The sequence below is a fragment of the Microtus oregoni genome, unplaced genomic scaffold, assembly GCF_018167655.1.
Source record: "Microtus oregoni isolate MIOR12 unplaced genomic scaffold, Mior012 000005F_ref0000423, whole genome shotgun sequence".
In the NCBI taxonomy this organism is placed as follows: Eukaryota; Metazoa; Chordata; class Mammalia; order Rodentia; family Cricetidae; genus Microtus; species Microtus oregoni.
Window position 1 is genome coordinate 47,080,934 of NW_024543064.1, and position 26,223 is coordinate 47,107,156.

At 45.1% G+C, this 26,223-nt stretch overlaps 1 protein-coding gene across 7 annotated transcripts in view; it reads right to left on the bottom strand.

The window, feature by feature from the left end:
- The window catches only part of Dnajc6 (DnaJ heat shock protein family (Hsp40) member C6), a 155,582-nt gene that overhangs the window by 41,288 nt on the left and 88,071 nt on the right, over positions 1–26,223 (bottom strand). For 6 of the 7 annotated variants that reach the window (XM_041651936.1, XM_041651937.1, XM_041651940.1 and 3 more), the window contains 3 exons: positions 11,365–11,515; positions 10,116–10,165; positions 9,873–10,021 (listed from right to left, as the gene is read on the bottom strand). In XM_041651936.1, coding sequence (XP_041507870.1) covers positions 9,873–10,021; positions 10,116–10,165; positions 11,365–11,515 — 350 coding nt within the window. Of the gene's footprint in view, positions 1–9,872; positions 10,022–10,115; positions 10,166–11,364; positions 11,516–12,999; positions 13,025–26,223 lie in introns of those variants that run through there. The other variant, XM_041651942.1, reaches the window with a different exon arrangement.

The window sequence follows — 26,223 nt, forward strand, 5'->3', positions numbered from 1 at the left end:
CTGTCATTTCTAGAGTTTTCTTATTTCTTGTTTACTTAGGTAGTATTATATCCTTCTGGAGTCTTTGATGGAGTTGAAAAATGAATAGATAGTTATAGTTTTCCTTAGTTATGATAAAAGATAAAATAGATATAAATATTGTAACTGTAATTCTTGCTTGATAACTGTTTTGCTATATGTAATTTTACTATGTTAAAGTTAAAGCCTTTCTTTTTTGTTTAAACAGAAAAAGGGGAAATGATGTGGGAGTGATTTCTTATTAATAAAGAAACTGCCTAGACCCATTTGATAGGCCAACCCTTAGGTAGGCGGAGTAAACAGAACGGAATGCTGGGAGAAAGAAGCTGAGTCAGGGAGTCGCCATGATTCTCCCACTCCAGACAGACGCAGGTTAAGATCTTTCCTGGTAAGCCAGCTCGTGGGCTACACAGATTAATAGAAATGGGTTAGATCAATATGTAAGAGCTAGCCAATAAGAAACTGAAACTAATGGGTCAGGCAGTGTTTAAAAGAATACAGTTTCTGTATAATTATTTCGGGTAAAGCTAGCCATGCGGGCGGCCGCATGCCAGGGACGCAGCCCTGCCGCTTGTAACACAACAGATCCTGTGGTCTCTACGGTCATCTAAGCTCTCCTCATAACATGAAAAGTCCTACAGAGTGAGCCAGGGTGGCTTATGTGTCTTAGTTTTCTCCGCAGGGGAACTATGTCCTATCTTCATTTAACATACATGTTGGATGTGTTAAAGTCCTGCCTTGATGCTGCTTGGCCTGATCTGGCGAACAAAGAAGACATGTATTGATTAGATGACAACTTTGTTGATGGGAAAATTGACTCTCAGAGGTGAGTCGTCTGCAGTCACACTGTTAAGCCCAGGTCTTTTGAGCATTATCCATTAGCTTCAGCAGCCCAGGCTAGATGACCAACTGCCTCACCATGCAGGGCATGTGCCCTGACTGACTGCATATATTTACTAGTCCATCTAATATTAAGAAGTTTGGGCTTGGGGAAACTTTACATCTTTAGCCCTTTCTGTCCTCATACAATGTGGTGGATGGGACCACAGCTGTCAGTATTGCAGGAGAATCAACTGCCAGGGCTTAGTCTGTTGCTGACACACACAAGTTGGTCAATAAAGGTCAGCAATCATTATTATTTTACCAAACCATTCCCAATGCAAAGCTCTGGGATCAGACTAAAAACACTGAGCCTGTGAGGTAGGAGTGTGGGTGAAGGGCAGACCACAGGAGGCCTAAAGAAGAGGATTAGGGGATGGCTCAGTTGATAAAGGGTTTGCAGGCAAGAATGAAGACCAGAACTGGATCTTATCCCCAGAGCCCACAAAACCCCTGGGCCAGCTAGCTATGAGCTTCATGTCTATCAAGAGAGCCTCTGCCAAGAAATAAAGTGGAGGTCTATCTAGGTAGATACCCAGTGTCTCAGCCTCAGACTGCACACATCCGTGTGCACACACCTACATTCACACCAGGAGGAGGAGGAGGGAGAGAAGGCTATTTGAAAAGGCTTACTCAGGGATCTGCATTTTCCAACAGAAGGAGGCAAAAGAATCATTCAGGGGTCAGTAAGATGGTGGGAAGGTGAAGGAAGGGGTGGTGGTGGCTTAGCTCAGCGGCAGTAGGGTACAAACACACCTCAGCAACTCAGAGACAGTCTCAGTAGGTGCTCATGCCGCTGCAGTGGCTGTGCACAGGAGGTGGCAAGGGGGACACCCATGTTTGTGACTTGGAGTGGCCAGACAGAGGGATGGAATCAACAAGGTATGCAACATGGCGTAGAAAAAACTGGCCTAAGAAAACTCAGACACTTCCAGCTCCCTGTGCTTGACACTGGGAAGGGAGGCGGGAGAAATCTCACTGGCTGGCCCTTTCCAGATAATACTAATAAAAATATAAATGAGAAATTATGTGTGCGTGCTGACCTTAAGAAACAAAGGTAGTAATTGCCTTTCTGGTCTGCCCAGACAGTCTGCTCTTTTTTGTTGATCTGTAGCCCTTTCGCTATACAATTATCACGGGTGAAGAGGCGCTTCCAGGTTAACCATTCTTCTACACCCTTGGCAATAACAGATGTGGCGTGTTAAACCAAGTGTGTGAAACACTTTACATAACTACCCTAAGGTCCAGGAGATGCCAGCTCAGGTCTGTCAGCTTAAACTCCACAATGGCTAACCCCTTTTAACCAACACAGGTCAGAGCTCTCTGGCCTACTGTTTACTTCCCAAGGGCTCCCCGCTGATGACGTCTCAAGGAATAGAAATGACTTACCAAATGAAACAGTTGAAAAATTAGAAGAATAAATGTTGTTGCCAGGGGGATTATAAAACACAGGTCTGCCGATCCTGTTTCCTGTCTGTGGTGTTCTCATCCTTGGAAAACTTTAGCACCCCATTCAAAGCCCAAGTTCAGTGTCCTCTTATCTCTGACCCTCACAGCTAGGATAGTCACGGTTGTGTCCATATCCTGGCCTGTGTTCATCTGTTCCAGTTTTTATTAGTAGGACAGCATAGTTGCAGATTCAGGATGGATTTTCTTGTTGTTGTTACCCTTGACCACCTACGCTGACCGTCTCAGGCTTTCATTCTCGTGGGTGTTGGGTATTTGAGGGTTGTTGTGGGGATGAGGGCAAGTTTATTGTCAGCTGTATTGAACCGACTGTTCTGTCTCCCTCCCTAGCTTCTGAGTTCCGTGAAAAGAGAAAGCATGACTTCTCCTCTTGGTCACCTCACTGCCGGGTGTCTGTGTCTCAGGTGGGTTGCTGCTGAGGGGATGGATGAATAAAAACTAAAGGAATAAGTCCTACTTGGCAGTCTCTTTTTTTTTGTAATAGAATTTGTCTAATATCATTTTTAAATGACTTATCCCATTTTCATTTATACTATGTGCACACGTGTGCAGGTACACACAGGGGCCAGAAGAGGACGTAAGATCCCCTGGAGCTGGGGCTGGAAGAGGTTGTGAGCTGTCCCACCTGGGTGCTGAAAGATGAACTCCTCTACAAAACCAGCAAATGCTCTTAAACACTGAGCCACCTCTCCAGCCTCTACATGAATATCTTGAGAATGAACAGGTGGATCAAATTTGTTGGGTTTTTTTTTTTTAGACTACAACAGAGTGAAAATACAAGATTTCTTTTCCCCGAGGCAGTATTTTTAAAGCTTTTAAAAACTGTACACTAACCACCCACACATCACCTGTCAATACCTGGAGTGAATCTCAGCTAAAAGCTGGCTAAACTGTTCTTAGCACAATAGGCCAACAGCTCTAGAATCATTAAATCAATCAAGCAAATAATATTAATTTAATGTGCTCCGTAATTATATCTTTACTTGATATATAATTACATAGCACTAGGCAAACACATAATTACAATTTTTTTAAAGAAACATGTTCTCTGTCTAAAGGAGGAAAAACATTAAGACAGAAACACCTCCCCTCCAAATTAGGAATTTGATCAGTGCCAGTTTTTCTGTGATTCTCTAGTTCACACTCAATGCAATAAGTCTGATCCTAAACTGCATGGCACTTCATTACACCATCTTCAGCCTCCCTGAACACTCCTGGGGTCACTGAGCATCAGAGAGGACCATGTCAGCTACAGGCCCACCGTGATACTAGAAGAAGAGGCCAAGGCAGCTGAAGGGCTGGAGCTAGGTGACGCCCATCTTGAGCTAAATGGTGTGCTAAGCACAAGAGTCAACAGTGAAGTGGAGCGACAGACTGGCTCGCCCTAACTGGTGTTTCCTGATTAGTTCATCATTAATGGAAGACAGGAGTATTTCAGTCACCAGTTGTGAAATTCTACTATTGCCAGTGTCAATCTTGGCCACCACTTATGGGGTACTTACTCCAGGTCAGGCACTCCTCATCAAATTTATTTCTTATAATAAGCACATGGTAAAAGACTGTGCAGGTTAGGGATGGTGTTCGGTAGGTAGAATGTTTGATTTCCATACATGAGGCCTAAGGTTTGAGCCCCAACGCTATAAAGAGAGGAAGAGGAAGGAGGAGGAAATGGGTGGATGGAGGGAAAGAGGAAGGAAGGGGTGCAGGCAAAACCATGAGCACCCATTTAAAGGGGTATCAAGGTTTTATCAGGATACACTCAGGGGTACACAAGAAGGTAAACAGCCAGCATGGTCTTTCGTTTTGCTCGGGGGTGAATGGAACCAGCTGCCCCATCTCTGACCACCACAGGAGAGAGTGAACGACTGTTCCTTTCTTCCCTTTTAAGAGGTCATGTCTGCAGACAAGAAGCATCACCTTGCCTCTCTCGGGCCAGACAGCCCAAGGTGATGGGCAGAGCAAATACCACTACAGAAGGGTACTTGTGAGATGGGTGCTGTTATTGTCATAATCACCCTTTTACAGGGGACGGTTTCGAGACAGGGTTTCTCTCTGTAGCCCTAACTGTCCTGGAACTATCTCTGGAACTAGACAGGCTGGCCTCAAACTCACAGAGATCTACTTGACTCTGCCACCCCAAATGCTAGGATTAAAGGCAAGCACTACAACACTTGGCTTTTGTAATCATTTTATACATGAAAGAACTGAGTCCAAGTAGCCGTGGAAGGTCTTGTTTGGTAAAATGAACAATTGAGACATGAGTCTAAGGTAATTTTTAAAGCTTATAATTTGTGTATAATACAGGATTTCATCCAAATAAATATAATAAATTCCACTGTGATGCTCTGCCTATCATTATCAGCAGTAGCTTCATAATGCAGTTGTAAGGCGGTAGCTGCCCTTTCCCTAAGGGGAGACATTCAGTTCACCGAAGGTTGTGCAATTGCACTTTGTGAGCCTCTGGCCCCCAGTCCAGAGATCTGTTTCTACCTTCCAGTTTCCTGTTCAGACACTTATGTATGAAGTCAAAGAGAGAAAGTGATAAGTTATCTCTGCAGCAGGGACGTCTTCAGTGGACTCTAGAAGGAAGGAGGGAAGACCCTGACTTGCAGTCAAGGGTCCTGTAAAAATCCAAGTCATTAATACACCTTCCAAAAACTGAACTGTTTTCAAAGGCAAAACATAAATCCTACAGGATTTGGAAATAACACACATGAACAAAGAATATAAAAGTACCAACTGGTTTCCGGTTGGTGACTGGTTTCTACACTACTAACAGGACCGTCTAACTACTATTACTAACCACTAACCCGGTACCATCCTTCATAGGTGGACAGAGAAGGGTAGGCCTGGGCAGCACTGAATGGCATTCTCAGAACTTCTTAACACTGGGCAAGGTTAGACCTGATCCCTATTCATCCAGATTTTTAGTTTTTCCAACAATATTGGCAAGAAATGAGTGATGCAAAGATTCTTAATATTAAAGGGCCTAGCTACAAACCTGCACAGACACCCAGACACACACACACACACACACACACACACACACGCACGCACGCACATGCTGAAAGAGAACAGGAGGGAGGGGAGAGAGAGACGGAGAGAGACAGAGAGAGAGAGAGAGAGGAAGAAGGGAGAGAGAGGGGAGATGGGTACAATGTTAACATTGGGGATAATAAAAAGGGTTTAGATCTAGATAGCAGTGATGGTTATACAACATTGCTGAGTGCCATTAGTGAAACTGGATTACTTCAAGTGGTTAAAATGGCATCATTACTATATACATTTTTCCCGTAATGTTTTTAAAGTGCAAGCACGGGGTTGAAGCTCTCCACAGCCCACCAACTGATCTAAAGATACAGCATCTCTATTAGTGTTTGTCATTCAGGTTAAGAATATTTGTCTCAGGGCTAGAACTGGCTCAACATAACAGCATATACTGCTCTTCCAAGTGACTCAGGTTGAGTTCCCAGCACATACTTTGGGCAGCTCATAGCCATTTGGAACTCCAGTTCCAGGGGATCTGATGCCATCTTTTGGCTTCTACAGGCATCTACACACATGTTATATAAAAACCCACACAGGCATATGAATAAACATAACAAAGGAAATAATTTTCAAGAAGAGTATTTGGCTTAGCCAATTCATCTTATGCTTCTTCAAATATCATCAACAGCATTGATACTTTTAATCCCCAAGGGTAGATATTTTCTATAAATCATAATAAAAAGATTGTACCTATTTGGTAATCCTGAATGGGCATTCTCGTGCCTTGATTTCATTATAAGTTTATTTGTCAATATTAGTTTTGTGTAAGCCCCTTTACTAACTTGAGACTACAAAATTCCTTTCTTACATAACTGCATCCTGCCACATCTGAAAATACTATAAAACTGTCATGTGATTTTCTCATATGATTTTCCTCACTTTATAATGCTTAAAACCATGGAAGTTCATCAAACCACAGGAGGAAAAAAACCCTCAGAAAAGTTAAAATTTTTCTGCTACCCCCTGTCTCCACCACCGTGACCTCTACTCCAAAATTCAACCATGTAATCAAAGGAGATGTGACTGAGTTCAGGCTTCACACAGGCAGCGCTAGAGTCTATGAGTCTGTGAGTGACATCAGTCCTGCAGCATGTCATTTCCGATGATGCTTTATGGAAAAATATACCTACGTTTGTTAAAATGAGGTTAAGGGGCAGACCTAGCCCTTCACTAAACTGGAAACAGGAGAGCATGGCTCTAGTCCTCACTGCCTGGAGGATAGGAACTACGGAGTCAGATTATCTAAGCATGTATCAATGAGCTGCCAATCAACTCACAGAGTCAGTGCTGGGAGAGATGAGCAATGGCTTTGGAAAGAGATGAACCAAAAAGGTAGGGCTGAGGGGAAAACGCAGATTTGGGGACCATCTTCCCGCAACTAAGGACCGAGAGACACAGGCCAGCAGGTCCAGTTCCCTTCTGACCAACTCTGCTAGGACTCTCGGGAAGGTTTATAGATGCTGTGCCATCCTCGGTGTGGGAATGAAGTGTAAAAGCCCGGGGCGTGTGACCTCTCCCCTTAGTGAAGAAAGACCAGCAAAGGAAAGGGTGGGGGCTGTCGCTCAGGCGGCTTTTAGGGAGAAGGCATAGTCCATGCAAAAGTACTGTGTGTGAGTGCACCGTGAGTGGTGAGAGTGTGTGAGTGTGTGTACATCACTTGTGCATCCTTGAGTAGCACACAGACTCTAGTAATGAAGGGCAGTGCGTGACAAAGCTAGAGAAGCAAAGCCCTCACGACAAGCCTTCGAAGGCACATTCTACCCCTGCTTAGAAGAGAAACAACACCACTTCTTCCACGTCTGCTGTGCGTCCCACGCTGGGACTGGCTGCACGCGTGCCTCCCAGCACTGAGCATCTCCACGGGCTCCACAGTTATTCACATTCACCTTTAGAACGCCCTGCATTCTCTTTCCAACTAGGCTTAAGTGCTTTGACAGCAAGAACCAAATATTTCTATTATAGCTCCAATGTTTAATAATTCTTGGCACGTTTGTTATTTTAGGAAACATTTATTAGCCATGCTGGGCGCTGTTCTGTAGTTCAAATTAAATAAACAAGGTCCTCCTCTCTCAGGGCACGTGAAAGCAACCCAAGGTAGATGTTCAGTATGTAATCCATGCTCCCTTCTGCCAATTAAGACCAGTAGCGAGAGCTTGAACTACACTATTAGGTGACTTTATTTATAAATACCTTTATAGGGCTCAGCAGGGAAAGTGTTTCTCATGCAAGAATGAGAACATCTATAACCCCAACACTGAGGAGAGGGCATGGCAGGTCTCGAGGGCTCACTGGCCAGCCAGTCTAGCTGAGACCGCAAGCTCAGGGTCCAGTGAAAGACCATGTGGCAAGAACTAAGAAAGAGAATCAATTAGAGAAGATGCCCTGATGTCTGCCTCTGGTTTCCATGTGTTCCTGCACACACACACACACACACACTACCAGAGTGAGGAGGGAGCTTTTGAAAAAATGATACTCAAGCATATCTTTACATATATAAATGCTTCTGTGCCAATCTTACAAATTTACTTCTTTCAGTAGAAAACCGAGGCTGTCACAAATATATCAAAAGCAAATGAAATTTCTATGAAATACTGTTCAGAATATTCCATTGTCCTTCAGTTGTGAAAATAATGGCATTCGCTTAGTCTCCAAATGAGAAAGAAAAAACAACTCAGCCTCAAATATTTAAGCGTAGTGCTGCACACTTGCAATCCTAGCACCAGAGAGCTAAAGAAGGAAGAATGAAAATTCCAGACCAGTCTGGGCTATGCAGCAAGAACCCTGCCCCGATAAACAAAAAAGACAGTTGTGTTCCATTAGAACATTGGGGTCCATCAATGTTTGAAGTTCAGTTGCTTAGAATTATATAATAGAGGAAATAACAATTGGAAGGTTAGTTTATTGTGATAGATTTTAAAGAATTGCACACAAAACTCTTATCACAGAGTGGCAATTTCAATCCAACCACTTCGAGATGGTTTTTATTTGTTTATCTGTCTGTTTCTGCTTGCCTGCATGCCTGTCTGTCTGACTGTCTGAGATAAGGCCTTGCTATTTATTTAGCCCAGGCTATCCTTGAACCTGATGTGTAGCCCAGGTTAGCCATGAATTTGTTCTCCTCCTGCCTCTGCCTCCAGAGTGCTCAGACTACAGTCATAGCAGCTTCCAAACAGCCTTGTGAGTGCTTCTCAAAGAGGGATCCCCGCAGCAAGGACAAGTGCCCAGGACAGCAAGGGTAGGAGAAGAGTCCCAGAAGTAGTGAGAAATGCAGACTCCTTGCCCCACCCCCATCTGCCTGAAGCAGAAGCCCTCTGGGCCATTCTGATGCACACTGAGATTCAAGAGTGTTCTAAGATCAAGTCGAAAAGATCCTTAGCAAAACTTTCCTGTCTTGTTGATCGGTAGGGCAGAAGGGGGTTTGGGAGAGCCCATGGAGCAAGGCTTTTGTGTGTTGGACGGATGTGGAAACTAAACCCAGAGACTGTCAAGAGTGACCAGAGCCTTAAGCAAAAACATGGTCTAGCATAAAAGTGAGGGTCCATTGCTTTGCATACCCGAAATCAAAGTTCACTTTTTTTTTAACATTTACTCGTTTATTTTGTGTATGGGTGCCCACATCTATGCCTTGGCACGTGTGTAAAAGTCAGAGGACAACTTGTGAAAGCCAGTTCCCTTCTTCTGTGGGTCCCAGGTACTGAGTTTAGCTCATCAAGTTTGGCAGCTAACAGGCATCTTTACCCACTGAGCCATCTCTTCCAAAATGTCTATGCAAAAAAAAGCCACTCCTATTTTTAACAGATCCAGATGAAGTTATAGAACTAACCATATCTAAAGGATAAGCCACAAATATTTGAAGATAAGAGAAACAGACAGACAGGCAGGCAAATAGACAGACAGAGAGCAGCAACGCCTTATTTCGGTAAGTCAATCAAGAACTCAGAAGCCAAAAGTATCAGGCATGATATCAGATTTAAACCCAAGCAGGCTCCCCCCATGCCCTGCCTAGTCAGAAACTAAGAATATTCCTTTACCTTGTTCAAAAAGCTTTTTAAAAAGGCTAATTAAAATTGAAAAGATAATCTACCTTTTTCCGTGTCAGCTGTCAGCCCAGGCTGATGATCAAAACCAGAAGCAGAAAGCCACTTGCTAGCTCTGTGGTTTGGGGAAAGACCCCTCATCTCTCTGGGCCTTTTCATTCTGCTGTGTATGGCGTCACATGTAAACTTCTGCATGCCATGTAAATACTTTATAAATGTTGGTAGCTGATCTCTCCATTATGAATGTTTGAAATTGTATTACCAAGGTGAGATGTGGAAGGGCAAGAATAAATATAATATATATAATACCAGAACTTGAGAGACAGAAACAACAGGATCTCAGCAAGTTTAAGACCCCCAACCATACAAATAGTGATGCTACGGTGTCCTCAAGAACCCTTCCCCAGGGCGAAAATTCCTTACCCGACTGTGAAACTTGGCAGTTCGGTATGACTTGGGTGACAGGTTGTATACTGTGTAATGGTCAAGATGTCTGGAATCCAAAAAGCTCCGGATGTCATCCACCTGATTCCTGAATCCTATGTCAACGTTGTCCAGAGGAAAGGACATCACTAGGAGAGGTCACACACAGAGAGAACAGGTTCAAACGATCTGCTGCCGGGGGGAACGGCACTGAAGAGCAGCTGATAAACATGAGACACTTACCGATAATTCTGGAGGTGACATAAGTGAAGTCTAGGTCTCCCTTTGTGTAGCTAAAAGTAAGACAGGAGGGGGCACTCATTATAGCAATCTAGCGTGACAATTTCTCTCTCCATTTAAACATCAGGAACTGGAGCACTTGCGTCCAGGAGGCATATTTTTAACTCTCTGCAATCTCTTCCCTCTACCAAGGAGGCATCATTGAGAAAAGGCAACCCGCATCCTCCAGCTACACCACCCACCTGTGCTTGCTGCCACTCTACACATGCTCCTTGATGTACTGGGTCAATCTTAGAATAAAACTGCTCTGTCTTCCCTAAAGCCAAAAGTCCCAAAGTGTCTGACCCCCTGGAACTCTCTTTCCTAATTGTGAACTGCTAAGGGGAGAGAAAGAAGAAGCTGAGAAAAAACAAAAGTCCTCTTCTCTCCTACCAACGTCTTAGATAAACAACAGAAAAAACAGGACAGGGAATCTAGACTGCTCTTCATTCTCAAGAGGGAGGGGGAATGGAGCAGGGGGAGGGGGAGGGGGAGGAGAGTGGGGGGAGGTGTGGGAGAACGGGGAGGGAAATGGGAAACAGGGAGGAGGCGGAAATTGTTTTTCAACAACTAAAAAAAAATAATAAACAATAAAAGGAATAAAAAAGAAGAAGAAACAGGAAGGTTTGCCTTTGAAGCAAGATTAAAATGCCAATCAATATATTGGATTTGGCATTTGATTTCCGATTCAAAACTGAATATTGTAACCAAAAATAAGCAAATAAATTTTTAATTCTTAAGAATATAAAAACTGCTACATTATTTATATAAGAATTTTCATATAGGGGAAGAGAAATTAACTTCCTATGCTAGGTAAATGTTGAGGGACCAGCAGGCTTCTAAAGTTCTGCTTCAGTTCCCATCCACAGACTGCCTGTGCACGGCCTATCTAATCCCCAATCCACTCAGACAAATCCTATCAGAGAGTTCATTACCGTGCCGTATGCCACATAGTTTATAAACACAGATATTGTATTAGAACCCCCAACATTTGTAAAGCTAAAGATGGTGACCATCCCATGCCAGCATACCAATGAGCTGAGTCCCACAGACTGTGCTTGTAGCCTCAAAGGGACTTAGCATTATGGTTCCAGTGCCATTTCCCTGTTGGTCAGCGTTGGTGATTATGTCACTGAGTTGACACTATGTGAGTCCAGTAAGCAGTTGGCACACAGCCAGATCCCTTGGGGAGCCCAGGTGCCACCAGCCTCACCTGCTAACAGATTGGATGACTCGAGAGGATGTGTCTTTGAGGGTGTCCTTCAAGTTGTCCTTCAGATTACTGAATAGCCTCCCGGCACCACCTTTTACCATGTCAAAAAGGCCTCCCCCATAGCTGGGCTCCATGTCTGGAGAGGAGGCACCTGAGAAGGAGAAGCAGAAGGTTAGCTTAAGACAACACTGAACCCCAGCCTCTCCTCATCCTATAACACATGCATCGTCTCTAAGAGGCTGGGACTGTCCCAGCAATTATGTACGCCTCTCAGGATTTCCGAGGTTTAGCAATGCTGCTGGGCCCCAGAGAATACAAGGCAAGTTGTCATACATAGAGTCTTAGGAACAGGGACCTCCAGAGTTACACTGCCCAATACCATGGCTGCATTCCATAGGTATTATTTGAGCGCTTGAAAGACAACTGGCCACACTGAGTAGTTCTATAAGAATATACAGCAAATTCCAAAAACTTGGCACAAAAAATAATAAAGCACCTCCATATTTTTACACTGATTACATTTGGAAATAATTCCATTTTAGAAAATATTTAACTAAATATCTAATTTTGCCCGTCTCTTTTTAATGTGAATAATAATGTTGTGGGATAATGCTCTTGCACCCTGTAAAGATTTGTCACTCATGTTGGTTTAATAAAATGCTGATTGGCCAGTAGCCAGGCAAGAAATACAGTCACGGCAACCAGACAAGGAGAATTCTGGGAAGAGGAAAGACAGAGAGTCAGTCACCACCCAGATGCAGAGGAAGCAAGATGAGAATGCCTTACTGAGAAAAGGTACCAAGCCATGTGGCTAAACATAGATAAGAATTGTGGGTTAATTTAAGTTGTAAGAGCTAGTTAGTAATAAGCCTGAGCAATAGATCAGCCAGTTTATAGTTAATATAAGCCCCTTTGTGTTTCTTTGGAACTGAACAGCTGCGGGATCAGGTGGAACAGAAACTTCCATGTACATACTAAAATTATATTTTATTGTGTTTCATTTCATCTTTTTTTTTGAAACAAAGTGTTGTCATATAGAGCAGACTAGCCTCCAGCTTGCTACCTCCCCATCTTAACCTCCTAAAGCAGGGTTACAGGTGTTCACCATCATACTTGGTTTGGAATGTATCTACATATCCTGTATTATATTCATTGTTTGAGGCTGACACAGAGAGACACCAGGAGGAAAAAAGCATGCAGCTTAGGTTGGTTCATCCAGGGCCTGCTCTGGCCTTCAGTGGACCTGACTGCTAGATCCCTCGCAGCAACAGATCCTTCCGTCATGGCTGAGAACTGCACCGTGGCCACTGCTGCGACTTATCAGGCACTTCAGTGTCTCTTCCCTTGTGACTACAGGAAATTGTACCCCCATGACTAGCTCCCGTCAGCGCTACTGATGTTTGGGTCAAGTACTTCTTTTTTGAGGTACCACCTGTACCGCGGGGTACTTAGTGGAATCCTTTGCCATTGTAGAGTCTAGGACTATCTAGAGATCCAGGAATCCTCTGGGGACTTGGAACCTAGCCTCTGCCAATGCAAGGAAGATGATTTTATTTTATCATTTGTACTGAACTCTGATAAGGTAATTTCTTTGTGTTTTCTAGTCAGAAAGTTTCTGTTTTTAATTTCAAGTACCTGCTATACTCTTATATGCTACTGGCACGTGTGTATAAATCCATGTCTACTGCCACTTTCCATTCTTGATCACGAAAACTGCGGATGCCCGAGGCACCATTAAGCATCTGTTTCCAAGTGGAGCTCTATCAGAAATCGCAGAGAACAGGCCATGCTGGGGAATACGGAAATGGACACGTGAACGAATGCAACCGTGTTCTCCACTTCCTGGACTTTCCCATCAGCACTGAACCTTTAATGGTGGTACAGCCCCTCACGGATGGAAACTGTTTATCATTTCTACTGAGAGGCAGTGAGGAAGGGTCTCAATCCAGGGCAGACCCGGAATTCACAGCGATCATCCTGCCTCAGTTTTTCACATGTTAGGATTATAGGCACAAGCCCATGGCTGGCCTACTACACAGATGTTTACACTAGGAGAGCTGGAGTCTCCAAGAAGAAGGCATTGACAGCCTCAGTTAACTAGACGAGCCAGCCATTCACACCCATGTGTGCAGTTCTAAAGTCTAAATGAGAACCAGCCACATCACACTATGCCCCAGGCCCATACCAATCCATGATTCTGCCAGCTGTGGTTAAGATGGTCCGTGTGTGTGTGTGTGTGTGTGTGTGTGTGTGTGTGTGTGTATGAGAGAGAGAGGGGGAGAGAGGGGGGGGGGAGAGAGAGAGGGAGAGAGACAGAGAGAGAGACAGAGAGAGAGACAGAGAGACTCTCCTCCCAGACAAGAAATAACCATTTTGGGGAGTTCAACTTCTCCTAATCCCAAAGGATCATCCCAGCTGAGTTTGTGGATTGTTTAGATTCTTTCTTGGAGGGTCTGGGAAGAGACCCTCACCTAAGTACTCAGCCTCCTACCTGTTACAGTACCTTTGCCTGGGGTATGGAAGAGAGTATAGAAACAGGGAAGACTAGGGGAAGAGGATTCATCTATACAACCAGAGAGAAGCTCTCATCCCTGATGAGTAAAGGTTTTCCAGGCGTGCCTGCTGGGGGACCAATACTCACAACCTTCACCTACCCACTGTAAGGAAGCACAATAAACTCCTTGGTTCTCTGCAGTGAACTTTGGAGCGATCAGGCTTCAGTTTGTTACTAGGGCCTCAGGAGGTGATAATGGGTGTTGCTTCTGTCCCCCTGAGAGGAATTTTAGCAGCTCTGCCTTGTATCCAGCCCCACTAACTGTTCCTTGATCTTCTCACCATCCTACTGTGAGCATTTTACCTGGCAGGTCAATGACGATGGCACTATTTGGAAGTGTGGCCTTGTTGAGGTCTCTTTTGCTTGAGCTTCCCTCAATGTACCTGTCAGTCAACTTCCTGTTGCCTCTGAGTCAAGATGTAGGACTCTCAGCTCCATCACCACATCGGCTCCCCACCAAGCTCCCTGCCATGATGATAATGGACTGACCCTCTGAAACTGTAAGCAAGTCCCCTCAGTTAAAGGTTTTCATTTATAGAGTTGCCGTGGCCATGGTGTCTTTTCCCAGCAATCAAAACCCAAACTAAGACACCAACCAAACTAAAGCATTGTGTGGGCACCCTGAGTGCTGGTGACCCCTCTGCCCCGCAGCTGGAGCGAAATGCTGGAACCTGGTCTAACAGCAGTGAAGATTAGTGCTACAAGCATAGGAAGGCTCTCTTGTATTCTGCTTCCTACTGTGTTAGTTCATTTTCTATTGCTGTGATAAAAACCACGAGGACCAAGGCAACTCAGAGAAGGAACGGTTTATCTGGGCTTATAGTTCCAAAGGGCAAGAGTCCACCATGGTGAGACTCACACTGAAGATAGGAAATAGGGAGAGCTAACTACAAACAGCAAGAGTGGTTGGGCACCTCAAAGCCTGCCCGCAGTGACATACTTCCTCGGGCGAGGCCACGCCTCCTGATCTTTCACCAACAGTCAACCACTGAAGATCAACTATTCAAATGTCTGTGATCTAGGGGAACATCTCATGCAAACCACTACGTATCTGAAAGAGGGCAGATGATCTCCCTTTAAGAACACGCATGTATAAAGTGTGGAATCCTGTTTTCATGTTAAATATTTTGAGACTAGAGAAGTATAAAATGCCCCCCCTCCATTTAGGCTCCAAAATACTCTGTCTAAACCCTCCTGATATACCACTTCTCAGCAGGAACATCAAGTTGATTATCTAGACATCTTGCTGACTCTCAGCTTCATGCTGGAGCAGAACACGGAGGCACAGGCCTATTAAAAGATGCGACTGCCTTTGATCATCTAAAACTTACCCTCGCTCTGCTCATTAAAAATGCTGCAGGAGCCAGGATGACTCTCCAGAGCCATTTATAACACCCATGACACTAAAGGAGAAGGGGAGCACGGTGTGATTCTTCCCTAATGGCTCATTTGGGTGGGTGTGCCAGCTTTTCTTGGTGAGCTACACTAGGTGTTAAAAGTAAAGATTCTGCAAAAGGTCTTCTTGCCTCAGCTAGTGGAAAGAAAGGGAGAGAGTTTCAAAATCTTACAGAGAAATAGCTGTACTCTGGCAGGACTGAATTCTAGCCTGTGAGCCAAATCCTGTCACTTGTCTGTCTTTATATACTCTGTGAGATTTCAATGACTTTCCTGTGTTTTAACTGTTGGGGGGGGGGGGATATCAAAAGACATACTTCATGCTAATTACATAAAGGCTGACTTCCAATGTCTCGAAGTAAATAAAATGTTATTGGAACACAGGGCAGCAGTGGTAGCTCAGAGGTGTACCACTTGCCTGGAATGCACAGGAAACAAAAGCAGAACGAGACTTTTGTGTTTATGTCTGGTCTGTGGCTGCTTCTGTGCTGCTCTGGCAGAGCTGAAGAGTTGTGACACATGACGGCCCCAGAGCCTAAGCATTTACCAGCCCTTTAAGGGAAGTTTCCCAACCTCCGCATTAGATTGTCCACCTTAAATGCTACCTGTAGGAACAGTGCTGGCCAGGGTCCTTGGAGGATCCAAGGATCTAAAAGGGTGTCAAGGTCAGGACTGAAAGTGTGTGAGAGCACCATAGAATGAGAAACATCTCCGTCTGTGCTTCAGACTCCAAGCAGACTCTTCTGGCATTTTGTCATTTTAGAACCTAACCCCCAGAAGGCAAATATCAGAACCATACCCTGCCTCCTTATTAACCAGCCCCATGTAATTCCCAAAAAATGTCAGAAGTGAGTTTTCTTGGGGATTGTTAGCATCTCGAAGAGCATCCTAGCCCTCCCGTTATGAGACCAGCGCATGGGTTGCCCAACTAGTTTCTCCTAACGCTGCTGACTGCCGCGAGCGCATCTGTCTCCCCACTGAACTGCTCACTGTCGGCTCCCTTGTCGGCATCCCCTTTCCAAGGAGGACTGGAGGCAATTCACAAGTCACTGGGAAGATGTCCAGGTGGGCCTAACTGCCTCACCGTGTGAGAAAGGCCATCTGTGATACCTGAGTCAAGGCACTGAAAAGCGCTGAGGAAAGAAATGGAAAATATGGACAAGGACATCACAGCCCAACGTGAGCACTGTCATCCCACACATCCTCCCATGGCTCACACAGTGCATTTGTCAAGGGCGCCCTGGACTGCAGGCAGTGACTTTAAGACTCTAAGAAGGCACACTCTCCCTCCCATTCAGTACTGTATCTCACAAAGACTCAGTGAATAAAAATAATAATAAAAAGAAAACTTACAGGGACAAAGCTCATTCAATTCACCACGGGGTGTCATGTGCGTACCCAGTGCCATGGTGGTCAACAGAGGACATTAGATCCCCAGAACTGTAGTTACAGATGGTTGTGAGCCATCATGTAGGTACTGGGACTCAAACCCAGGTCCTCTGGAAGAACAGTCAATGATCATAATTGCTGATACATTTCTCCAGTCCCAAATGATGTATTTTTAATGGCAAAGGAATTGGTTGAGTATTCCCAACAATGTTGTGTAGTAATTATAATTAGCTTACACATATATGTATATATTTATACACACATAATTAACAAGTAAATTGCCTTGTAGAAGAATATAGATACTTATAGATACTTATGACTAAGAACAAAATGAAAATATGAACATTCCATGTGCATACTTATAAGAGAAAAACTTGGCAAGTAGAGAAAGAATTTGGAAGTGTTATATATTTTGGTGTTTTTGAGACAGGATGTCACGTACTCCAGGAAGTCCTTGGGCTCTGTGTATAGCTCAAGATGACCTTGAACTCCTTCCTGAAGGTTCCACCTCTGCAGCGTTGAGATTATAGGCATGCACCACTACAGTTAGCTCAGAAACTACGATTAATATAAAAGAATAACTACACTAACCCAAGCTTATGGGATGCGTCCTATGTAGCAGACACTGATCCAAATGCCTAGTGATATTTAATCTTCACATGGCTCCAAAGACAACTCCATTGCTCTTTCCATTCACATGAGAAGATGAAGATTCATAGGCCCACCAGGAACTCACTCAAGCTACCACGGTAGATGCTGGGGTGTGGAGCCAGTCACATTGTTCCAGAGCCCAGGCTTTTATCCACTACATTTTCAAATGAGCTATAGCAATGACATTAAATTATAAAATCATAAGTGATTTTTTTCGTTGTTTAATATGACTGCATTTTCTAGATTTCCTACACCTCACAGTTTCACGGTTAAAAAACACATATAAAATAAGGACAAAAGCCAGGTGCTGCACTATAACCGTCCAGTACATGATTGCTGAACGGCTGTGGCACCCTCTCTCTTCTGCACATGACAGTTCTCCAACACAAAAGCTTCTTAATGGCCTTTGAGAAGCAGCCATGTTTGCCACAGCATTGGCACATCAGGGGCCATCAGCCTTCCTCGGTGGGTCCTCTGTGCCTACACAAAGACACCGCCACAGAGTCTTCTGTCTCTCTTCTTTCCAGAAAGCCTCTATCCCTGGTCCTAATAGCTGCTACCATTCGGGGCCAGCCAGGTTAGGCTAATTCTGATAAAACCAACTTTGCTAACGGGTCATGTTCACATTCTTCTCCGCCAAAGGGCGTTTTCCTTTGTGTCTGAGTGTCGCCATGCTACACTCGTTGCCTGGCATCTACCAAGTGGATGGGTGTAGGAGTGAAATCCTAGGCCTCAAAAGGCCTTGGCATGACTGCCAGCTCCTGCCCCAAGAACAAGAAAAACATGCCTTTGCCCAGAACTTGGCCAAAGGCAAAGAAAGCGATGTCATTACCACAAAAGGCTTCCTTATCCCAAGGTAACGGATTTTCAGCCCTCGATTTCCCATCAATTAAACAAATAGATCATGCAGGCATAATAACTAGCTTCCTCATTAAAGAGCCCACTGCCTTGGCTTCCAGAATCGTCTTTCCCTATTCAGCCCACTCCAGGGAATGCTCAAGGAGAGAAGATGGACTCTGGGGAAAGATGTCTTAGACCTGAGGGTTGGGTTTCCTACTTAAAACCTACATATCCTTATATTCCTCTGTGACACATTTTCCACTTAGAATGGAACCAATTAGGAACAAAAGCTTTCCCATGTGCCTCATGGCATCAACATGATCAAAGGAGACCGTATATGAAGATGCTTTTTTAGGTGATAAGGCCTTTTTTTAAGGGAGCAGGAGCTTTCATTTGCAGCCTTGGAAATTCAGCTCTCATAGTCGATGATTCCAGGGATGGCCCACAACACACGCCAGTGAGCGCTGGTGTCCAAGTGTGCGAGATAAAAGTTTAAACACATGCAAAATTAAATAAAATTAAGCAAAAAGTAATCAGCGCTCTATGCCCAACAAGAAGGTAGGGTCAAAATAAAGCTGGCAGTGTTTAGATGCAGGCTGCTTATTAGAATGGCTTCGGATCCTGAGTCTGCTGTGAGAAGCGTCCTCAGCCTACAGCAGCTGTCCACCAGTCTCCTGGTCCGCAGGAGGGAAGCGCCCACAGAATACACGCAGCTGTGGGAGGACCGAGAGAACTAAAGATCCGCCATGCTCTTAGCATACGCCTGGCAGATTGGAAACACTTAGTAAGTGACAGTGAGCAGGGGCTGTGGAGAAAGCCGTGACCGATGCAGCCTACATCACAAAGGACCACATAGTTATGATTCATAGCTGGCCCAGCCAGACTGGAGAGGGGTGGAGTAAGCGAGGGATCCCTTTCCAGACCTTCTAGATGTTGTGTGTAAAGGTTTCGCTGTGGGGATGCAGAACTCTCAGTATCTCCGAGGCTCTGGTTTCCATCTTGTACAGCTCTGGATGTGGGGAACCATGACAAGCTATTGGCAGAACCATTATTAAGGTGCACACGGATTTAAGGTCTATTTTTTAGTACTAAGGGATTTCTGGGTTATGTGGCCCATAGTGTGAGCTGTTACGTCACGTTGCTCGACAGCAGCCCTATCAGGTCCAGAGGACAGAAGAAGAGCTTGTGGTACATTGAGCCCAGGGCGGCAAGGGCCCAGAGCACCGGTGCTGATTCAAGTTTTGTGGGTTCAGGCTGTGCAGAAAGCATGTATGAACAAGTGCAGAATGATTCCTGTAAGTCAGCCTAGGCCAGCCTGCCTCGGGCAGTTCAATGAGAGACTTGCTACAAGGATCCACTTTTGTTCTGTTTATTCAACCGCAGCCTCAAAACAGAATATTCAGCTGACAAGGCGATCAGTCTTGAAATTTTCCAAAATTCAACAGGAAAATATTAGAAGTTAGTGATAAATAATTTGTGTTACATCATCTGATAAGTTAGAATGTGTATGTGTTTATTTCTTGTTTTTTTTTTACAGACTAAAAGGGGGCTATACTTGATAATGCATATGTTGAATCAACTGTTAAATATATCAATCACTACAGACACCGTAATATCCACAGATACACTGTTTCTGCTCTCAGTTGTCAGGTTGCTGGCTAAAACTGCTCTGGATTACAGGTCTGTGTCCTCAGCTGGCTCTCTCTTTCCCCAATCTACACAGCCATGGGGAGATTATACATTTAAGAATATAAAAGTATGGGGATGAATTACATGATTCGCAAAGTTCCCACCAGCTCTGGAACCCTTTGACGGCATCATTATCGTGACAGAAAGGCTTCCCACTAAGCAAGTGTTTTAATCTAGACACTCTATTCGGTAGTTTCTACAAAATAAAACCCTCAAGCCCTGCAGGGGAGCAGGGGAGCATCTGTCACAGGCAGCTTCAGTTGTCGCTTGACACACCTGGGAAGAGGGAACCTCAGCTGAGGGATTGCCTTCATTGGAGTAGCCTGTGCGCAATTCTGTGGCATTGCCCTGAGTGATAATCGATATAGAAGGGCTTAGCTCAGCATTTCCCAGAATGTGGGCCTAGGCCACTCAATGTGAACCTGGAGCAAACCAGCCCTTTCCACGGACTCTGCCTCCAGGTTCCGTCCTTGAATTCCTACCCCGGCTCCCACACGGATGGACTGTAACTTGACAGCTAAAATAAACCCTTTCTTTATTTTACCACAACAGAAAGAAAATAGCATCCCACTAGGAAAAGCTGGACTTTGCTTAGGTTTAGAAATGATGACAACGGCCCTACACCTCATCTGGGTAACACAGTACAGCTGGCCATGATGGTCCAGGCGTGAGAGAGAGAGCTGACGCTGAAAGCGTGAAAGCAGGTGAACTGGCCCCACCTCTTGCTCATTGTGGCAAGGAGCGAATTAGTCAGGCAATGCTGGAAAGCTCACCCTGGTGGTAAGGATGAAGAAAAGCTGGTAGGATGATCCAGAACCAGGGCTTTGAGTTGGCCCACCCCAACATCCCCCACAACATCAGTGATCTGTTGGAGCACATAAAGGTTCTGCAGACCCAAAGCTGCAGGACCTCCACGACACAGGGCAACAGCAGGGTATCCAAGAGGAGTTCCAAAGAGGGCCCAGCATTGATAGGGTAGCAGAAACCAGAGGCCTCAAACCAGACCAATGAACACTTGCAAGTAAAGATACGCGGATAAAATGAGCTTACTGCGTGACTCACTGTGTCGCATGAAAGCTTCCGAAGCAAGATTTTTTCTTTCCTTTTTGTTGTTTTCTTTTTTTTCTCTTAAATTTTATATTTGGGGCGGGGCACAGTTGAAGAGGCGGACGGTGGATACAAAGGGACTGGAAATGAATGGGATCAAGATGCGTGATGTAAAAGACACAAAGAACAAATAAAAAGAAAGTTAAAAAAAGAGAAAGAAACGATGACAAAATAAAATTGAACAAAGAACTGGCAGAGTCTAAGGCTTCGGTTATTATCCACCTTCCCATCCTGCCTTCTTTGGAGAGAGTCTTGGTCTCTCATGCCTCACGTACCATTTCCCCACGGTACGTTGCAACTCCGTCTCCGGACTCAGAGCAGACCGACCTGCTTCAGAATGACATCTCCACTGGCTCCAGGTCCGTGGTAACAGCCAGCCAGCTTCATGTTCCCATATCTCACAAAGGGCTTAGAGGACCCAGTACACAGAACTCAGTACACATATGCGATACTAACGTCTGATGAGAGGACCAGAAATTTTTTTTTTATCTTAAAATAGGTAAGGAAAACTAATTAAGAAACCATTACTAGCCATTCCTTCCCCCAAAGGATCCGCGATATTAACGAAGTGAAAAGACACGTACGAAGTCACTTTCAATCAGATGCAACTGAAGTTTAAAAAGATAGAATGAGATTTTGACAGAAAACTATCGACCAAGAATTTTTTAGATTAATGTAATTTTAAAGCTATGGTCTACATAGCCTATTTGTCTTCCAGAGTCTGGCTTATTTTGTTGCTTATTATTATTTTTATTTCTATCCATTTTCCTGCTGATACCATGATCCCATTTTTTTTATGGCTGAATAAGATTTCATTATGTAGATATACCACATTTCCTTTCTCCAGTCTCCTGATTCCATCTCCTGGCTATTCTCAACAGTGTGACTCTCAACACAGCTAGGTAGGTATCTTATACAGTAACACACTGACTTAGAGCCCAAGAGCGGTATATCCGGGTCACATGACAATTCTAGTTGTAGGTTTTTAATAAACCTTCACATGTTCAAATTGTAAGCTCCAACTACATAACCCTTCCTGACATTTACAAAATATGGCAAAGAAAAAGAACAAACCATCTTATCAAGTGCTTGCATGTCCTAGGGCATAAGTTTTACCAATTTCCAAAGTTCAAAACAACACGTATTTCCTGGGGTCAGCCCAGGCTCGCTGAAATATCTGATAGCATTATAAGGGGACCACGCTGCCCAACGTGAAGTCACAGGCAGAGCAAGCCGCTGAACATGACTTGACTTCCACAGGCCACATCCCTTTGCCATACCGAAACAAGCACATCAATCCGTGCAAAATGCCATTCTTTGTCCCATAATCCTCTGCCTGACTATTCTCTGTTAAGAATGCACTGTGCGAAAACTAGGAGCCGAGGCCCAGGGCTTGAGGCAAGGCAGAGGGAATTGTTGTGTCTAGTCAGTCATACGCCACTGAGCTCAAAGCAGGAATTGTGGATGTGTACAGTAAAGAATTCTGGTATTTAGGAGATGGGAGCGTAACTGGTTAAACAACCCTCCACCTGTGCTAGTACAGGCATGCACATACACGCGTGTGCACACGTGACCATGGAGTCGAGGGGAAGAAAAGAAAGGAGGTACAAGGCAGAGATAGAAACTTCAGGGTTGGTTTTGCTTTGCTTTTTGAGAGAGGATCTCACTATGTAGACCAGCTGGTCTAGAATTCACAGAGATCCTCCTGCCTCTGACTCCAGATTGCTGGGATTAAAGACTTATGCCACCATGCCTGGCTAAACTCCAGGGTTTTTTGGGGAAAAAAATTATGTTAGTATTTTCGAAACAATATATCCTTTCATTCTCAGTCCTGGGTTTTTATATACAAACGCAGACAAATATTTCGGGATCCTATAGGTACACACATAGAAGTCATAGTATACTGTCTTGAACCTGCCAATTTTCTTACTTAACAATGAAAGTTAGTACCGAAAGTTATTAGTACTCAAGCATGACAGTGCATGCCTGCTCTCTGGACACTCAGGGAGATCACGACAAGAAGATGGAGAGTCTGAGGCCAACCTGGTCCACCTTGTGAGACCTTTCTAACAAAAGAAAAGATGCTAAGCTGGGGTGATGTCTCAGGGGTAAAGTGCTCGCCACACCAGCATGAGAACTTGGGCCGGGACCCCAGAAGGGACATAAAGATGGGTGTCACAGTGTACATCTGTAACCTACAGCAAAATGGGAGGTGGAGGCAGGAGAATTCCCAGAACTCATGGGCAAACTAGTCCCGGCGCAAGCAAAAGGCAAGAACACAAAAAGATACCCTGTCTCAAAAGGAGAGGGAAGGTGGGGCTGACACCAAAGGCTGTCCTCTGACCTCCACAAATGCACCATACACAAATACACACAACCGTTAGGTCTGTTCCTCTAATGTCTCTCACTGGGCTTCATCCTAATCATTAGCTTATTCCAGGATGTCCTGCTTACCAGATGCTCTCCATGTTACTACAGAAAGGACTAGAGAAGAGAGCTTTATCTAACAGAGAATGGCAACCTGAGAGGGAATGGACCGGAAAGCTTTCCAGGCGGAGCCCAGGAAACAAGCCAAGGTCGAGAGAACACGGCATCAAGGGGAGAGCCCTCACGTCAGAGCCGTCACAGCAGGGACCCTGCCAAGCTCCGTCCACACTGAAGAGTGGGCATTCTGGTCCCTCCTGAACAGACGCGGAAGCAGGGGGCGGTTCCAAGACGGCAAACCTTATGCTTGGCTATCCACCGGCACACGCTGCTATTTCCTCAGGGACCAAGAGGATGAAAAGGGCATGCTAGAGAGGGTGACCTAACCCGGGAGGGCGAAGGAGTGTCCCTTTGGTTCCAGAATACTTGGAAGTCAACCTGACGAGTGTGAACGTTTTACCAAACTCGCTGCGGAACTGCTTGCAGAGCACAGTCCTCACACTCACGCGCCAATGGCAAAAATACAGGGACTAGCAGATTTCCAAAGAGCTGTTCATAGAGCAGGTTGCTATGGTTCCGGCGAGGGGATTTCCGCAGGGACAGCACATCCTTTACTGTACATTTCAAAAGCCAGAATCCCACTGTAAGGCATCTGAAGGAAATTTCAAGGCAGGTTTTTTTTTTTTAAGCATCTAACGCTCAGATAAATGTGGAAGGAGAACTCAGTAATAGTCTGTGGTAACTTGTATAATGTGGGCTCAGGGAGTCGCAGAAGCACGTGCCCACATGCTGACTAAACACGGAAGGTGAGATGTCAGAAGATGAATCTCGGGACAGAAAAACCCCACAGCAAGCACTCGAAAGAAAATTTGCTACTTAGCTATGAACAGAACTGGCCGCCGAGCAGGTAAAGGCACCGGCCACCAAGCCTGCCGACAGAGTCCCCTCGTGGAAACCCACGTGATAGAAGGTAAGAACTGACTACTTCTAATTGTCCTGTCATGCACTCAGTGACCAATGCATCCACACACATAAGTAAATGTAACTAAAAACATTTAAGGTAACCGGCTACAAGGTCACAGGTCTCAATGGCAGAGAAAACCACCATTATCTCGGCCCAACTTTTGGCGCGGGTGCAGTTTATGGAGATAGTCTAATAAGTGTAACCTCTTCTCCTCTATACAGACACGCCATTCGCTGAGCAAATTCAGTGAGTGAGCAGGCTGGTGGGCTTCTATGCCTGGCCAGCCTGAGCAGACAGCCAGGTCTAAACTCCTCCCAGCAGCCAATGACACACCCTCTCCTGCTGGATCACGGAAGGGTGGTTCCTACCTCCTCTCCAGGCCCCTCCCATGCAGAAATTACATTCTGTGGGACCACTTTTCCCAAAGACTCTCAGCTCCAATGACAGCTCCCTGAGAACCAGGTAAAGAGACAAGACATTTGCTGCAAGGATAGGGATGACTGAGAGGGCCCAGGCCAGTGGGCTTGGGAGTACGGGGCAGCTAGGGAAGCACTGGAGATGCTGGGGACATTGAGGAACCGAAAGCGAGAGCCTGTGTTGAATAAAAAAGAGAGAGAGAAAGAATGAGAGAGAGGGAGAGAGTGGGGGAAAGGGGGAGAAAGAGAGAAAGAGATTTATAGAGAGGGGGAGGGGGAGAGAGGTTTTACACTGTGTGGATTTAAGTAGAATGGTCTTGAAGGAGGAATCCTCCCGTGCTCCTCATCCAGCCAGCCCCGCTACCAATGGAGAATGGCGTCGCTCTCCCTGCTCTTGCTGTCAGCTAGCTCAACTGGCTCTCTTCCTTGTTTAATTATGCTCGGATAACCCTGACAAGGCTGGCGGAGCCTCGCTGTAGATCATGACAGTGGAAATCCTAAAATAAAAGCAAGATTAACGACATGACCTCCGTCTTGACATGAAGGTCTATTAATTGGAAATCATCGCCGTAATTGAATTCCAGGCATAGCGTTGCCATCTGGATTAAATTTTCTGAAACCTGTTTCTTCACCTCTATCAAGATAACTGACATGTGCCAATGACGACTAAGCCAAGAACTGAGCTCTGCAGAGGGAGACAGGTAATTGATTACTTCCCTGGCATGCTAGTTACCCAGACAAAGCATCGGATCAGTCTGAAGTCACGCTTTGAAGTCACCATCACTTGGACCACTCTGCTTTCTATATACTCAACCATGAGATGTAACCTCTCTGGACCTTTAAGATAACAGGTATTAAAAGAATGAAACACACACGGGGGGGGGGGGAGAGGGAGAGGGAGAGAGCTCAATAAGAATTTCCCATTATTACCCCATCTTCACTTTTTTTTTAAATGGGGAAAGAGCTATGCGGCCTCTTTTTGCCACAAGCGGCACCCTGATTGACTACACAAAGTGATGCCACCAACAGAATAGAGAAATCAGTCCCACCCAGCACCACCCTGAGTTCAAGGCTTCATCTGTCTCTGGTTGACATTTGATTCGATGCCAATGTGTCTCTTCTGTTTCCTGCCGTCTGCCTGTGAGCTTGTGTCTGGCTTTGAGTCAAAGACACACATGCCTACACGGAGAAGTGAGGAAAGAGGAGGAAGGCTGGAGGGTCTCTGGGGATGCGGCACATGGCCACAGCATATACTGAAGCCTAGACGTCACTGTTTCTTCTTGGAATTGGGCACACTGGACATGGATTCGAAGCAGGGGAGCTGAAACTGGGAAATGCACAGGTTCTCAGGCCCTAGAAGCTACAAGGACAAACTGACCTTCAGGCGAGACTGGGTTTGGCACCATTGGGAAATGTGTGGAGATGACACT